Source organism: Ictalurus punctatus, chromosome 12 (genome assembly GCF_001660625.3).
Source record: "Ictalurus punctatus breed USDA103 chromosome 12, Coco_2.0, whole genome shotgun sequence".
In the NCBI taxonomy this organism is placed as follows: domain Eukaryota; kingdom Metazoa; phylum Chordata; class Actinopteri; order Siluriformes; family Ictaluridae; genus Ictalurus; species Ictalurus punctatus.
This window is the reverse complement of record NC_030427.2, coordinates 13,300,777-13,318,561: the sequence shown is the minus strand read 5'-3', so window position 1 is coordinate 13,318,561 and position 17,785 is coordinate 13,300,777. Positions and strand designations below refer to the sequence as shown.

The 17,785-nt window shown below is 40.8% G+C and overlaps 2 protein-coding genes across 6 annotated transcripts in view; both read left to right on the top strand.

The window, feature by feature from the left end:
- Window positions 1-2,325, top strand: part of cdk15 (cyclin-dependent kinase 15) — a 34,354-nt gene extending 32,029 nt beyond the window's left edge. For all 3 annotated transcript variants that reach the window (XM_017482243.3, XM_017482244.3, XM_017482242.3), the window contains one exon: window positions 315-2,325. In XM_017482243.3, the coding sequence (XP_017337732.1) occupies window positions 315-427 (113 nt within the window). In that variant the 3' untranslated portion in view covers window positions 428-2,325. The remainder of the gene's footprint in view (window positions 1-314) is intronic.
- A 12,034-nt stretch (window positions 2,326-14,359) lies between these two features.
- Window positions 14,360-17,472, top strand: fzd7b (frizzled class receptor 7b). Of its 3 annotated transcripts, XM_017482449.3 has the most exons (3): window positions 14,360-14,603; window positions 14,793-14,965; window positions 15,046-17,472. In XM_017482449.3, the coding sequence occupies exon 3, from the start codon at window positions 15,047-15,049 to the stop codon at window positions 16,700-16,702; it is 1,656 nt and encodes a 551-aa protein (XP_017337938.1). In that variant the 5' UTR covers window positions 14,360-14,603; window positions 14,793-14,965; window position 15,046; the 3' UTR covers window positions 16,703-17,472. The 3 variants fall into 3 exon arrangements, with proteins under 3 accessions (XP_017337938.1, XP_017337937.1, XP_017337936.1); XM_017482448.3 differs by lacking the exon at window positions 14,793-14,965; XM_017482447.3 differs by lacking the exon at window positions 14,793-14,965 and having other exon boundaries at window positions 14,360-14,728.
- Window positions 17,473-17,785: the final 313 nt, after the last annotated feature.

The following is a 17,785-nucleotide window of genomic DNA, read 5'->3' as shown; positions in this document are numbered from 1 at the left end:
TGAAATGTAAAGATTTAGAGCTTAATTACCATATATAATTGACTGAACATTTCATGAACCTGTTCTACAAAAGAATACATTGTGTTTCACATAAACATTTACACACACAACTGCCCTTAGACTTCTATTATAATTAACAGGTTTTCTCAGCACAGGATAACGTGTTGTGTTAAGAACTGTAGTAGTGTGAGATTAGGAGAAAAAAATTAACTTTGGGAGTATTCCTTTAAAAATGACTAACAGCTATAAATCATAATCTTGGTGTTATCACTGAAATCTGATTCATGTCTTTTTCTCACGCGTCTTTCTGTCAGCCGTATCCGTCTTCAAGGTGCCTGGGGTGAGGCTGGAGACGGAAGTGAGTGATATCTTCAGCCCCAGCAGACGGATGAAATCCTCCCTCGTGCCCCAGGGGAAATGCTGGTGAGAGGCTCCTGCTGGCCCACGTCGACCACACAGAACTTTTCAGAAGAGGAGGAAAGAAAAAACAAACTCTTGGTAATGGAGGATCATCATGGATTCCTCGTTCGCAAGAATAATAGAACAATCCTGAGTGTTGCTTTTAAGGGGACTTTTCATTTGTAGTGAGCATGCATTGGTCAGGTCTTGGGAAGGAAGGAAGGATGGATGGATGGATGGATGGTATGGAGGACGTGCTGAAGTCTTGAAGGCGTGGTATTGAAACCAGTGAAGGACTTGACATAAGTAGCACTTTTGATATAGCATACGGAGGTGCCAAGATCTACAGTTTAACCATAGTGTTTTGTATTTTGTATCATTTCGACACCTGAAAACCTCTGAACCAAAGTCAGTGAGAACAAATTCAGATCATAATGATGTGAAAGATGCTCATTTGCATCTGTTAGCAGTTACTTTTGCTTTCTTTGAGAAGAATCGGTATTGGGAGCCGATACAAAACGAGAAGGCGTGGCTGTAGTGTTTTTGGTTGGTAAAAAAACTGAGGAACTGGCTCTTATTAACTATCTTATAGCGCACCTATTACGGTTTTGAAACGTGCCTAATTTTGTTTTAAATGTCTCATAGAATAGATTTACATGCATCCATTATCAAAAAACACTTTCATGTGCTCATAATTTAAATCGCAGCATTACCTTTTTTCCCCCAGTGTCACAAATGACTCGTTAAACTCCTCCTTTCAGAGAGCATACTCTGCTCTGATTGGTCAGATGTCCCAGTCTGTTGTGATTAGTCTACCGCTGTCAGCGAGCAGCCAATGAAGACCAGAGGCGGGGCTTTTTGTTACAAACCTATGTAGGTTAGTACAGGACGTAAAGTCTGGAATTACTGACAATTCGTTTCAGCTGTTCAGAATCACTTCCTTCTTTTGGGAGTCAATAACTCTGTTTGTTGTGCGCTTTGATTTCTGAAACTTTGCAGACGTTTTTACATTCAAAAACAGCTCTATAACACACTACATGAAAGGTAATATTTGAAAAACCATTATAGGTGCACTTTCACACCAGACATTTGTCTTGCTGTTTTTTTCACTGTTGCTTGGCGCACATCTGGGGGGAAATCTGTCTAGCTCATCCGTTGAAATGCTTGAGTTTCAGTGTTAGCAATGTTGGCATCTCTGTAGCATATCATTTAAGTAGCTTTTTTGAATATTTCTCCGGAATACCCGTTAACGTGGAAAAAAGTGAGCCAGAGAGAAAGAGGTTAAAAATCTTTCACATATGCACGCTGACCCATGAGTGTTAAGGCAAATTGCAAACTCAAAGGTCATGGCCATATGGGAACAAGAGCTGGATCAGATTCCAGTTACCACCAAAGAGAGAGAGAGAGAGAGAGAGTGATGAACAATACTTTCCTGGAAGTTCTTCATTCTTCCAAATCCTTTCTGGTGATGTCTTGTTATTTTTCATGGTCCTGTCAGACCGCTCCCTCAGTTTGACATCTTATTGTGCTAGGTTTGTACAGCATTTATCCTGTATGCTGTCTAAGTGCAATCTAAACAAATATATTTCACAGATCTTTGTGCTAAAATAAAAAGGATAACTCTGTGTTGAACGGATTTCTTTAGCCATGCTCTCCTGTTAGTCAGGACTGTTGATTTGGTACTTACTGCTCGCTGATTAAAACCCGGGAACAGGAGTATAAAGTAGAATCATCTCACATACCGTTCCAGCTGTTGGAGCAACATCTGCATACACTGATGACCCGAATCATCGGCTGTATGATGATTTCATATCCATACAGGTGTGTAGCATGTGAGCAGAGCACAGCCGGTGTCGCAAATGTGTATGTATTAGTCCAAATGCTCAATTCTGTTCATGTTCCAATAAATATCTCTCTCAGACCAGACGACCGTCTATTTGACTTCCTTGATTTTCTAAAAAAAAAACAAAAAAAAACAACGCCTCATCACAAGACACAGTGAGAAATATTTTAAAAAACAGTACATTGTGAAATGTCACACAAGACTCTCACAGGGGTAGGATTACATACATACCTGCAGGGTTTTCACTTTATACACACACACACACTACATGCACTTCCCTCACTTCATCTCTCTTCCTCCATTTTTTCCCCTCATGCATTTTAGCACTGTCTCTTTCTTCTAATCAAACCATTCTAGTGTGCCATCACAATCTGCCTTTAAATCTAAGCTAAATACCTATCTTTTTGATTTGGCATGTAATCAATGAGGACGTTTTATTGCACTGTATTTTAGAAACGATCTTGTATTGTCTAAGTGTTCTGTTTTATTGTGCAGCACATTGGTCAACACTGGTTGTGTTTAATGGTACTATATAAATAAAATTGACATTGACGTTTTCCCATCACTGTTGTATGAATAGTACAGTACGCTGTGGCTCCATCATACTCCGGTTCACCTTCACATAAAACACGTCTCCCACCGATTCTTAAACAAGCTGATCTCAGCGCAGACAAAAGCCCTGTGTGTTGAGTTTCCTCTCCGAGACACAGTCAGCAAGCTTTGATGAAATGATTCAAGGCTGTTAAAAAAAAAAGCAAGCAAGCAGTTACTCATAATCTTCTCCATATTTGCTTTGTTTAAGTCGTTTTGATGTGGTCTCATAACCTGGTGTTCTGACAGTTCAGACGATGGTTGCCGATTCGTTTTAAATCAGCTTACAAGGTGTGTGTTTAATATGTTTACTATATGTGCTGTTTTGTTTTTTTAGAGAATTTTTAGAGACGTGTGAATATACAGTATTATATATACTGGTGTGTGACAAATTAAAGGAAAAAAACTTGTCCTTTCCAGTGGTGGAAAACCTTTACTTCTGACTGATACTTGAGACTCCTTCCATTGATGATAAACAAACATCTCTGCATAGAAAATGTCACCATATCCTTTGTTAAATAACAAAACACTTTGTATTATTAGCTTTAGATTATGCGGAGTGTCCGTCTTTATGATTTTTGCCAATAAGATGTTACAATAGGACTGTTACCAGGGGCGTTATTGGACTGTTGAGCCCAGATTCTTATCCATGAAAAAACTTTTAAAAGCATGTCCTAAGTAGACATTTTTTTCTTGCACGTGAGAGCTAATTGCTTTAAAAATGTGAAAATTGGACAAGAAGTTGGATTTATTATAAAACTTGCCTCATGTGTTATCACTGTTTGCAGGGCTACCAGACTGATAAAATATAAAACATTTAGGCTATCTAATACGAGACTAGACTAGTTTGGTGTCGCTAGCCAAGGAGAGGCACAACTAAGCTATCATTGTATGGGTTTATCTGCTACAGAGCCATGCATAGTACATTATCTGTCCTTATGCTCTTCTCATATCACAATCATGTAGGCATTTACACACATTATTTTCCTGCTCAGCATGAGAGGATGTTAGTGTTTCAATTTGAACCCTTTTACTGGTATTCTTTTTGAAGTTGGCATACATCCATTTTCCCCTCACACTAACTGACTGTGTGAGCTAGCGTTTGGCATGATTGAGACCTGTTAGCCAACAAGACACGAGTATTTCCACATATTTTCCTGTAAATCCTGTCTGATTGGTCTCACCTCTGTTCACTGAAGATAAAATACAACACTCCGTTCACTGAAGATACAAAATCACAACACTGTCGTCTTCTTTGACTGATATTCAGTGGTGTAGTGACAAACTGCTCCAAGTGGAAAATTATTCGGGGCTAAAGAAGAAATCTTGCCCATGCCCAGGCCAAGTTCCACCCCTGACTGTTACTATAGAAAAAATAACGGATTAGAATTGAGAATTCAACAGCACTGTTTTTATATACAGTCCGCTCTGAAACTAGACAAGAACGTGTGACTGACAGGTGTTTCTTGTTACCCAGGTGTGTCCTGTTAGATTGATTGTTTAAACAATGAATAGCTCTGAACATCTAGTCTTTTTAGCCTCCAGTTTCACCTGTGAAGACTGCATTTTTTCTTAAAAAGGATAAACCGCCATGAAGATCAGAGAGCCGTCTATGGGAGAAAAGCAAGCCATTTGGAAGCTGAGAAGAGAGGGAAAATCAATCAGAGGCATTGCACAAACATTGGGCATAGCCAATACAACAAAGAATAGAAACCCCTGAAACAACTGAAAGAAGCCTGGAAAAGCACACAAAAGAGGAAACGAACAATTTGGTGATGTCACTGTGTCGCAGGCTTGATGCAGTTATTGCAAGCAAGGGTTATGGAAACAAATATTATGGAACCAAATGTTAATATTATGGAACCAAATGTTATTTACTTTAATTTACTTCAGGACTTCTGTTCCTATACTTTTGCTCACTTTAACATTGGGTGGTCTGATACAAAAGGTTTTATGTTTTATGTTGTGTAACACATCTAGATGTAAATACCAGGCAATAAAAGTTGAAATCCTAAACTCTCATCTATATATATATATATATATATATATATATATATATATATATATATATATATATATATATATACGCACACACACACACACACATGCCATTCTCCTGAGATAAATGGTGTATATCCATTTCATGCAGATGATATTATATTGAACCATCCTTGGGGAACAATACAAAGGCAGTGAAGACTTTTTTGTGTGTGAGGATCATGTGCATGCACGTATTTACAAGTTCACAGCCTACTGGTTCGTCTTACGGATATATTATACACAATCTCTGTGCTACCAAAGTTAAAAGATGAAACCAGTCCAAGTGTGCCTGACAGTCTCGGTCTATGAGTGATAGCGGTCGAGCGTCTATCTTTCACTTCCTCCTTCTCTTCCTCCTCTGCTACGTTTACATAACTAATCAGTTGTGAGTCTTCTTGTCTGACATGACTAGTCTTCTGACTGTCTGCTACGATTCACAGGTTTTCCCCAGACGCCCGAGTTAATCTTTGTTAGATTGGAAGAGTAATAAGCATCGCGGTAACCCATAGACACCCTCAAATAAACGAAGGCATTCGGCTCGCTCGATTATGTTTGGAGGTTTTCAGTAGCATTTGTCTTATGTCGTAAAAGCGTGTTAGCGTATCCAAGTGTGTGACGGCCACGGTGTGTGGTCTGTCTCCACGCTGTTCTGTTTATCTCTCTGTGTTTATTCACAGCCCTGCCAGACAGATGCAAGAGACAGCTGCTACCACACACACAACCCCGACGCTGCGTAGGCCTTGCCAGGCCTGGGGGCTAGATTTAGGTTCTGCCCATGAGCAAGCCATAGGGTCTGGGGGTAAAGTGTAAAACAAGAAGGTGGAGGGGGTTGCTTTCATCTCAGTGTGAGTGTGAGAAAAGACCCAGATACTGTATGTTTGAAGCACGAGTCTTGTCCCTTCCTCTGCTCCACCCTTTTTCAACACAAAAACTATGTCCTTTTGGATCAGAAACAAGTGAGAGATTTTAATTTTTTTTTTTTAAAAACACAAGACTGGAAACCACAGTGAAAACTCTTTGAGCTGTGGATTTGTCTTAGACTGCAATCATTATTCCTCTCTCTCGTTCTCTGTCTCGATTTCTTGCTTCTCAGCTCCGCATGAGATCGAATCTGTTGACAAAAGCCCCTCCAATGTCAATCTGCTTATCACTAGCCTATAGGCATTACCAAGAGAATACCCACCCATACTTAGCATGCAAATGATAGTTATGTAGTGAGAAAAAGCACAGCCCGGCGAGGGGCCCAGCGGAGGAATGCTGGTTTCCTCTAAGATAATGGGATTTGGGGAAGGACGACTCTTTTGTCTTTCATGGTCTCATTTACACGTTCTGTCATTCCTGCTTTTGTTTCAGCAGGGAACTCCTGTTGATCTGTAGCAACGAAGCTCCACATGTCTTAAGTAAGTCATATGACCATAAAAAAACTTTGCATACTAAAGTATCAAAACACTACATTCTCAACGTTCCTTCAGTTTCATGACAATTTCAAGGTACTTTATGACTGACAGGTTATTTAGGGTGCTGTCATTTCTTCACGTCTAATTGCACCAGCTAAGTTTTAGAAACTTTTCCTTGAACAACATTCCTGTGTAAGGTCTTCTAATGTTGCTTTTTGGAAGAAAAAAAAAAAACATTATTATGGCTGCTGTTGCAAGACATTTGCAGGAAAGTCGTTTTTCAATAATGTTCCAAGCTTAACCTTCTTACGCCAGCTTTATAATGTACTATATATTCCAACTACCTGTGAGTAACTGAAGATTGTTGTAAAGCTTTTCCCCACATGTTTGTGAAGTGTGTCATTGATAACAACAATCATTACACTCTCATTATTCTCCAAAATGTTTAACAGCATCAAATCATTAAAATTGCTTTATTTGATTATTACTGGTTGCCTTGTTAGCAATTTCAAAGTAAATCATGATTGACAGATTGTTTCAGGTGTGGCCATCTCACTTTTACAGTTAATTTTGCCGGCTTAAGCTCTGGAAATATTTCTTTGTAAGACCGATCATATACAGCTTTACTGTGGACAATTTTGTGACTTAGGCGTGAGGTGATTTTTAGTTTTGCAGGATCATTTTATGTTTATTTTTGTCTACCGGGAAATGCTGTCTATGAAATATTCTAAGAACATTACAAAGAAATCATTGTTGTGTATATTTTGTCTGATGCTTTAAGCCAAACCTTTTTAAACCAGCTTTATGATGTGCGATGTATGGCCCAAAATCTCACATCATAAATGAATTTTTCGTCGTGAGATAAGATCAGCGGTCTTAGAACGCACAATTTCACGCTCTCAACAACGGCCAATTTACTGTCATTGAAACCAAAGAACGCCAACGACAGGGTTCTGACAGTGTGACAAATTCTTTTATTAAAATCTTAAAGTGTGAGCACCAATACGGCATGCGTCTAAAATCCACTACCAGATGGACGGCATAGGATTACGCAAAACGTAGCCTCAAATACAGCAATGGCAAAACGTGTTCATGCACATAAAAAGACTTTTTTTGTTCAAAGCTCAATTTGAAAAATGTTTCTGTTTATGTGACACTGAGTCCAGATCACGCCAATTGATGACATGAGTAGAACATAATACATTTCTTTAATCGCAGGTCTATCATTAGAGGATCTTCATCATAAATTCATAAACTCATAAATAAAAAATTCATCATAAACAAGATTTTGTTATCTCGTACGGTGTGACAAGTAATAATCACAAAAGAAAAGAATCAGCCAGTGTAAAATAGGCTGTTGATCTTGTTGAATCCTTACTGAACCTCAGCCAGGACGTTACCACCCATTGCATCAGAATAGCACGCAACATTTGCACACCAACTTAGCAACCTATGTAACCTACATGAGATAGGTCTGGAACTAAATTTAACCCCGAGGTCATAGCGGTGTGATCTGTTTTTCACGAGCTACATGTCTGCTTTTTACTGCTGAAAACACATGGACTGCCTCTGTGTGAGATGATGAGGTTCACATGGCAATGATTTAGATTGTTGTACTGAAGAACTGCACTTCCCCACACACACACACACACACACACACACACACACACACACACACACTCTCCCTGTAATTACACAATAATGCATGAGCTATATTGTGAACATATTCCTGGTTTAAAGGCACTAATGCAAACCACACTGGAATGTCATATATTTCCAGTAAATAGACTGATTTTGCGGGCTGACTGAATGATTTTAGTTGCTATAGAGAAGTCATTTATACAATCTAAGACGTGAATTCAAAAACTATAACGTGGTTCCTGCAGTAAAGTATACTAAACACTGGTTGTTGTTTTTTTTTTGTTGACAATCCCAGTCTTAGGGAAGCTACTAATTTTTTTACTTATCAAGCTACAAAATACTCAAGATTTAAAGCAGCTAAACTACAGCCAATCTATCCATATCCAATCTATCCATAGATAACTATACTACATGTTACTGAAAAGAAGTAGCTAACTCCAACTAAACTAGCTAGCTACAATACAAGCTACTGAGGAAAAACATAGCTAACTGCACCCACTGAAGCTATGTTCGACTTTTTGATATAGCTAGCTACAAGATAATTGACGGTATCTTACAATTGTGACTTGTCTAGCTACAAGCTACCTGTGACTTAAAATAGCTAAATTATGGCCAAACTGCCTATTTGATAAAGTAGCTAACCACACCTAGTGAAGCCACTTTGCAATTGTAATGTGTCAAACTTCAAGCTACTTATGATTTAAAATATCTAAGCTAAGGCCAAAATACCATTTGAGAAAATTTGATCTACAAGCTTCTGAAAACAAAAGCTAACTACACCTAATTGAAGCCATTCTGCAAGTAATTTGTCAAGCTACAAGCCACTCCTGATTGAAAATAGCTAAGCTACAACCAAACGACAAGTATCTTGCTACACTACAAACTACTAAGAAAAATAGCTTGCTACTGCTAACTGAACCTATCTATCTTGCAGTTGTGACTTAAAATAGATAATAGTTACACAGCCAAACTACCCTTTTGATAAAGATATATTTACATGCTATTCCGAAAAAGTAGCTAACTACTGCTAATTGAAGCCACTTATATAACTTGTCAAGTTATAAGCTACTCATGATTTGAACTAGCTAAGCTATAGCCAAACTACATTTGGCTAATAAGACAAATTAGCCAACTATAGCTAACTGAAGCTACTTTGTCAAACTGAGAGAAATCAACCAAGATTTTCCTTTTATTGTACAGCTACTTCTTTGCACAAAATAAAATATACATGCTTTATCAACCACTCTTAGTAAGAAGCTAACATTACTTAACTGTAAAACATCATCATCACTAGACCACTACTCCTGATTCAGTTCATGTCTGGAATGATTTAGCTTGCTAGTTTTATCGTGCTAATTGGTGGGAAAAGAGTAGCTAGTTAAGACGTTATTTTGAAAGTATCTCAGCTACTGCCATACTAGTAACGTCACTTTTTTTGTAGCTAGCTACTCTCCAACACTGGATAACAACATTGAATAAATTGGATTTAAAAAAAAAAAAAAAAGCTTTTAATGATTCACAATGGAATGAGAAATAACCACTGCTGGAATCCGTGTCTCTTGTCTACAAAAAATTATGTAAAAAAAAAAAAAGAAAGAAAAAAGAAAAAAGAAAAGAAAAAGAAAGAAAAGAAAATTAAATAAGGAGAGAAACGGAGCTTGTTGGGCGGAGGGAGTGGACGAACGTGAGGATGGATAGGAAGATGGAGAGAGTGGTGGAAGGAGGAGGCTAAATGCTTGTACATGGGGCCGTCATCTGGCTTTCGTCAGCTCCACTTTCTCAGAGATGGAATGCAAAACAACAGAGGTCTAATCTAGAGTGAGGGAGTGAGAGACAGAGAGAAAGGGAGCGCAAGAGCGGGTGGGGGGGCGTTAAAGTGAATGGAGAATGGACTGAGAGAACGAGTACAAGAAAATTGAAATAACTTTGTCAGGAGGGAAATTGGTGACCGTGATTGGTGACAAGACAGTCAAGGGTTGGTTGGGTGTTAAGTGTAAACATATAGTACATATAGAGTACATAACTCCAAATATGTACGTCAGAACACACACACACTCATGTGTAACCGTACACGTCTCAAACTTTCTGTAAATTGTATATAGTAAGGTGTTCCACAAGTTTCATATTTCATACATCTCTACAGTACTTACAATGATAACTGTGGCTTATCCTAAGCAAAAATTAGTAACTTGTGAATCTTTTAATACTACGTGCAATATAAACAGTAAACTGTGGACAGATTTAATCCATCTGGAGCATCTGGCGTGTCCCTCCACCCGCTCACCTGGCTCCTCCGGCTCCTCCCTAGGAAACTTTTAACCCAGCAACCCCCACCGGATCATCGTGATCATGATCAACAGTGAGCCACTGATGAGTTCTGCATGTTAAAACAAGCGCAGGGCATGAAAAAAAGCGTGTATGATTGCATGTGTGTTTGACAGAGCGCAAGAGAGCATGAGAGAGAAAGGGAGACGAAAGGCACAAGTGAGCAAACGTGATGGACTGAGATCAAGTAAAATGTATACCAACCTGTTACCAATACTATACACAAAGCAGGGGGCTGGGGTGCAGTTTTTTTCCTAAAATGGAGTTGCCCTGGTGGTTCTGTTTGACTTCTCGGCCTGCTCTGTTTACCCGCCGGTGCTTCAGCTATGGTCCTGAGAGAGAACTGAATGAATTAGAGATTAACCAGAGTGCACGAGGCCACTTGCAGTGATTTATCACTGATTAAACAGGGCTGCCATGCAACAGTTTTAACAGATGCTGGACAAACAAAAACAAATCCAGAATTAACGGTACTACATGCACTGATCCGTCAACTGTATAATATTATACATAATTGGGGTGTAACACAGTGCCACTATCTGTATCTGTTTAGTGTTCCAAATATCAGTATCCATATTTCTGTATTCAGATTTTAACCCAGAGTAGGCACGGCCTAAACCGGAATTGATTCTTTTTTTTTTGCTTGTTATTTTTTTTATTTTTAAATGAACCCTACCACTTTCTCCCAGGAAACACTGAAAAGAAACCCAGAGGTAGAAATAGCAGCAATGTCAGCATGGTGTGTGAAATCTGAATCTCACAGTTCCTTAACCTCAGCTACATCACTCGAGTCCATAATTGCTCTCAACTAGAGATATTTGCCCCGGGACTGGGGCAAATATCCCACTCACACAGTTCTTATTTTTCTTTCTACCTGCCTGTGATATTTTCTAACAAATTTAACTGGTCGATTTCCCAAAATATAAATAACTAGTAACCGAATTTAAACCAGCGTGACCCTGACCAGGCAGTTACTAAGGACGAACGCTGTAAATGCACCGTGCAGTGCCACATGTTCATGTTCATGTGAACATGTTCCAAATATATCTATCTGTATTCAGACTTAAACCTCAACTGGCCATAGCCTATGAAAGGATTTTGTTTGTTTGGTTGTTTAAATATGCACCCTACCTCTGTTTAGAACACTGTTTGTCTGTTCATTCCGAACAATGCATTTGTATTCGGTTATATTCCTAATACCTAATAGCCATTATCTACAGGAATGCAAGCCACATAAGCATGAGTACGATGGAAAGAATCTGCAGGGAAATAGCACTGCATTGTCGAAGATTCAGCCTCAATGTGAGAATTACTCTGAATTGCATTCTTTAAAATCAAGGCAAAGTAGTGGTTAATACAGGAATTGTGACCTCTCATTGACCTCCAAAATGAGTATGAGATTAAGTTACAGTGTAGAAAGAAAAGCAGCGTGAAGAGCAGTGAAGACTGCTTTACAGGCAGTTAATTACAGTTCAGAAATACTTCCACATCCAACATCCATGAACATACTTCACTAAACAGTAACATGTTTTCTGTGTTAAAAACTCTGACACAGGCTAGTCTTTCCAAATCCCAAGCCCATGGGACTGTTACATTTTTTGCAGATCAAACCTATTCTTGGTGTTCTCATTACATGCCTTAGGGCCTTAACAATGTTTTGGCATTTTTACCACACTCTCCACATGTTGTGCTTGTAAATTTAGGCTGACAAGAGAGTGAACGATTCACATTTCGCGACTATAAGCGATGCATATCGTCGTAATCTCGTTTGCAGCACAGGAAGACCAAAAGGTGGTCTGGCACTGAGGAAACTACGGAGCAGTGTGAAAAATGACACATTGTCGTCAGCGCATGCGTGGGAAACAGACAGATAGAAAGTCGATCATTTATTTATATATAAAAATGTCGATTTTATATATAAAGTTTATATACTACGAAACAGGTCTATCCTGGTGGCCGTGCTCTCTTGTTGGATGACCCTGCCTCTCATTCACAGGACTCACTGATGAGGATGAAAATTATGTAAATCATATCCCATGGCCTTCACAAACCCAATCTCAACCATTTGAGGTTCTTGGACTGACTTCTTAGACAGTGACAGCACTCTCCAGCACCATCATCAAAAACACCATCTCAGTGAATATCTTTTGTAAGAACATTGTTCAGTAGAGGTACACTTGGAAAATCTAAGACAAGGAGCATTAAAGCTGTTCTTTTGGGATTTCCTTTATTGTTTCCCCCTTCAATCTGCTAAATTGATGCACAATTAAATAGAATACAACTGAAGTGATTCTTTGAATGAGATATCTTCAGAAAATAAAGTGAACACTTTGTTCTACTCTTGTCTTTTTTCGGTTGCTTTTTGTGTTGAAACAGTTCCCAGCTGGGGTAAAAGAATGGGAAATAAGGAAAGAAAATTACATTCTTGGAAAGTTCACAAACGTGGACTAGACAGCGAGAGCTTCTCGCTTGTGTACATTTACAGGCCTCAAAGTTAATCGCCAGTTATTCCGAACATTTCTGCAAGTTCTGCAAGAAAGTCCACATACCATATAATTTTTGCTGCGGGGTTGATTGGGGTGTACTTGTATGGTGCTGTCCAATGAGAACCGCAGACATCTTATAACTGACAGCAGTAAATCACCAGCATGAACCGCAGACAAAGTTTGACTCAGTGCAGAAAATCTCACACTGTCATGCCACAGCAGTTAGTTGGAGTTAAAAGAATCTGCATTTGAACCATGTTTGCCCTTGGCCAATATGGGAGGAATGACCAATTTGGTGACAAAGCATTTACAGACAATGCTATGTGTGTAAATGAAATCAATTCTTTGCTCTACTACATCCCTAATGACTACTACTTATTGCAAAACACACCAGCAGAACCGAAATACATCCACTAAGACCCTGAAAATCAACAGCTATGTGTGATGTAAGCATGTTATAAAAGTATATTCCTTTGTAATTTAATTATTAATGATAGTTTGTTTCAGTCACGAATCGAGTCTCCAGCCGGTCCTAAAGCACCACAGTGATTTACTAAGACTCTTTGCACCAAGCGACGCTATAAATATAACCTTTATTACAGCAGCCACTGACCCGATCTCTGCTCTTTAACCCATACAGCCAGCCATTTTTCAAACACAAGCACACACAGGCTCTCTTTGCACTCTCAGGCATCAATCCGGCATGTTCTTGGTCCATATCCTTTTGTTTTGTTAGTATGATAACTCACTGCCTGTTTGGAGTGGCTTTGGCATGTATACTGTGAAATGTTGGTGCAATAAATCCATCAGGGCTTTTCAAACAATAGTTGTACAGTTTAGTGCAAATGTATGCACACCATTAAAACCAAATGAAGAAGACACTTCTCAGTGGTAACTTATATCACCCATTCTTCTTGAGATACGTACATGCTTAAATATTGTGTATATATTGTTAACTGAGTGGGCAACACACGGTCTCCAGTTTGATCCTGAGCTTCAGTTATTTTCTGTGTGGAGTTTCCGTGCATGTTCTCCTGGTTGATTTCCTCAGGATTCTCCAGTTTCATCCCACCTCCCCAAAATAGGCCAGTAGGTAGATTGGCTAGTCTAAATTGCCCGTGTGTGTGTTTCCCTGCAACGGACAGGTGTGTGTTCCTGCCTCATGCCCGAGGTTCTCAGGGTGGCATCTGGATCAACCCTGACCAAGATAAAGCTCTAACTGAAGATGAATGAAGTATGAAACTGGGAAACTAGAGTTATGTTTTGCTTTTCAGCCTGAAATCATACTTTGCTGCAAAATCTTTTGCACTCGATTCTACTATACTTTGTATTTTTCTCTATTTCTAAGCTAAAACGGCAACGAACACCTAATAATTTCATTGATCCTTAAACAATAACATATTAGGATCACTTGTGTAAAAGACCATTTTCGAAGTCCACAGATTTCCATTTCATCTCAGCACGCATTTCAAGCCTGCTCTTTCCAGTAGCCACGCCCACACCGATACGCTCGTATTTATCCAATGAGGAATTGCACGCTAGGAAAAACAAAGCCTCTGATTGGCCAGAACGCGCCGATGGTTTCAAGGCGCCCCGTGGAGACGCGCTGCGTGCTGAAGAGTGAATGAGGGAGGAGGCGGGAGGCTGGAAACCGTCTTCCCCTCAGCGCGAGGCCAATGTGGAGTCAGTGGATCGGCTCGACCGAGGCGGCGGACGCGACTAACCAGTTTGTGAAAGAAAGTTAGACACCGGCGTTGTTTGGAACCCGGGAAAAAGGGAAGGTCGGAAAGAAAACAAAACCGTTTTCCGATGACGACAATGAAGTCGCGGAATAAGGGCACGGATACTTGAGTTTTGTGCGGAAACAAAAGAAGCTGGATTGTAAGTTTGTGAATAACGTTCCGAGAGGGGGGTCGGTTACGCTTCATCCGGGGATTTTCCTAGTTATTGAGTCTCGAACTTTGATTTTTTTTCCCCCGGCGGATTTATCTTTTTTTTTTTTTAAAGTAAGTGAATTCTTATTAATTAATGACATTAATTAAGGTTGTGTATTCATTGTGTACTGTGTAGTTAATTGGATACGAGAGAGAGCGGACTGTAGCTGGAAGTCAGTGGCTGAATCCCAAATGGCTCCCTCCTGGACATACAGTGCACTGCTTAGGGTGTAGGAGCCATTATTCTATCCCGTTTACACCTAGTAAACACGTGTAGGGATTTGGGAGGAGGTTGATATTCAGCCACAGGTGAAGTTAGTCCTTGTTTTTGTGTGTGCGTGTCCCCGCGCGTGCGTTTTTTAATCGAAGTGTGTGGTTCACTTTTCCAGGATGGCGGTTTGGAGCCAGGTGGTGGTGCGCGCGCTCGTGGCGTTTTTTCTGCTCCTCAGATCGAGCTGTGGTCAGTACCACGGTGAGAAGGGGATCTCCGTGCCAGAGCACGGTTTCTGCCAGCCGATCTCCATCCCTCTGTGCACAGACATACAGTACAACCAGACCATCATGCCAAACCTCTTGGGTCACACAAACCAAGAGGACGCGGGTTTGGAGGTGCACCAGTTCTACCCGCTGGTTAAAGTGCAGTGTTCTCCGGATCTCAAGTTCTTCCTGTGCTCCATGTACGCACCGGTGTGCACCGTGCTGGAGCAGGCCATCCCTCCGTGCCGCTCTCTCTGCGAGCGGGCACGGCAAGGCTGCGAGGCGCTCATGAACAAGTTCGGCTTCCAGTGGCCCGAGCGCCTGCGGTGCGAGAACTTCCCAGTGCACGGAGCAGGAGAGATCTGCGTTGGGCAGAACACGTCGGACACCGGCAAGCCGACGTCGGAACCGACACCAGACGTGGAAGAAAATTTCACACCGCGCCCGAATGATAGATTTGGTCACCCTTTCTCGTGCCCTCTTCAGCTCAGCGTGCCTTCCTACCTCAATTATAACTTTTTGGGAGCCAAAGATTGCGGCGCACCCTGCGAACACTCTCAGCCACACGGACTCATGTACTTTAAAGAGGAAGAGGTGAAGTTTGGTCGCCTTTGGGTCGGGGTTTGGTCCATACTGTGCTGCCTGAGTACTCTCTTTACAGTCCTCACTTACCTTGTGGACATGCGCCGCTTCCGTTATCCGGAGCGTCCTATCATCTTCCTGTCCGGCTGCTACTTCATGGTGGCTGTGGCATACGTCACTGGGTTCCTCCTGGAGGACCAGGTGGTGTGCGTTGGCAAGTTCGGGGACAACGGCTACAAAACGGTGGCACAGGGAACCAAAAAAGAGGGATGCACTATCCTGTTCATGATCCTGTACTTCTTTGGAATGGCCAGCTCTATCTGGTGGGTGATCCTGTCCCTGACCTGGTTCCTGTCCGCTGGCATGAAGTGGGGACATGAAGCCATTGAGGCCAACTCGCAGTACTTCCACTTGGCAGCATGGGCTGTACCTGCCGTGAAAACCATCACGGTGCTGGCGCTCGGCCAAGTAGACGGCGACCTACTGACGGGCGTCTGTTTTGTAGGCATCCACGACGTCGCAGCGCTGCGTGGCTTCGTCCTCGCGCCTCTTTTCGTCTACCTCTTCATCGGGACGTCCTTCTTGTTGGCCGGATTTGTGTCCCTCTTCCGCATCCGCACCATCATGAAGCACGACGGCACCAAGACGGAGAAGTTGGAGAAGCTGATGGTGCGCATCGGCGTCTTCAGCGTGCTCTACACCGTCCCCGCGACCATCGTCATCGCGTGCTACTTCTATGAACAGGCCTTCCGCGAGCAGTGGGAGAAGACCTGGCACATGCAGACGTGCAAGCGCTTCGCCGTCCCATGTCCCGCCGCCGACTTCGCGCCCATGTCCCCGGATTTCACCGTCTTCATGATCAAGTACCTCATGACCATGATCGTCGGGATCACGTCTGGATTCTGGATCTGGTCAGGGAAGACGCTGCAGTCGTGGCGCAGGTTCTACAAGCGGCTCGGAAACGGGCAGGGCGAGACCACCGTGTGAAATTTTGGATAGACGTTCAGTTCAGGACTGCCATGCAGACATGTCTCAGAACTGCAGCCTGGATTAGAAAAAAAATCTGACTTCTATGACATAAAATGCCTGCAGGAGGACTTTGCTCAGATAATCCACCCACACCAAATAGATCACCTTGTGACACTTAAATACTTGAACTTTTAGCCCTGACTGTCTACACTTTTTTTTTTTTTCTACAGCTTTTGCATGACTTCAAAGGACTTTTTTTTTTTTTTTTAAAGTGTTTGAAAATCCTTTTTTTAAAATGAAAAAACGGTTCTGTGCCTTGTCAAAAAATGCTTTGTTTGACATTGTAATGTCGAGAGAATGATATCCACAGTGGCCAAAACGTAGTATTTTAATCTTGTGCCTTGTAATGTTGTCCAGACCCTGTATGTTTATTTCATCCTTTTTGTTTTGCACAGATAGTGCAGGATTTTTATACACATTAAATGTCCTTTTAGAAGTAGATGCATTCAGTTCATGCGACTGTAAGACTTCAGGAGTTTTTACGGTTTAGTGAAGAATTCAAACTGACGGGCTCGGATGATGCGGCTGTGATTGGTGGGATTAAATGTAGGAGTTCAGAGTAGGGAGGAAAACCCCCTTTTTTTTCTTTTTTTCTTTCTTTTTTTTTTTTTTTTTAAATGTCATTACTTTTTAAAGACATTACATGTATTTATTTAAAGTAAACTCGTTTTTAAGACCATATTCTCCATTCAGCAGTTTCACTTAATAAAGTGAGTAGATTTTTAGAACTTCTTGATGTATTGATTTTTTTTTTTTCTGAAAAGTTTCTTTTAATATTTTACTGTGCTAAAATGTGGGGTTTTTTGTTTTGTTTTTTCCCATTAGCTTGACTGCAAAAGAAAAATCACCCAATCAGCACAGATTTATTTTACAAACTATTTCAGTTTAGGAACATATATGTATAAACTTGTAGAATATTACCTGTAGTCTTTCATTCGAATTTTTCATTAGATTCCAGTCCAGGATTAATAACTTCCATTATTACAGAAATGAACCAAAATCAAGCAATCTTCCTCCACAATATTCACAGGAGCTTGCAAA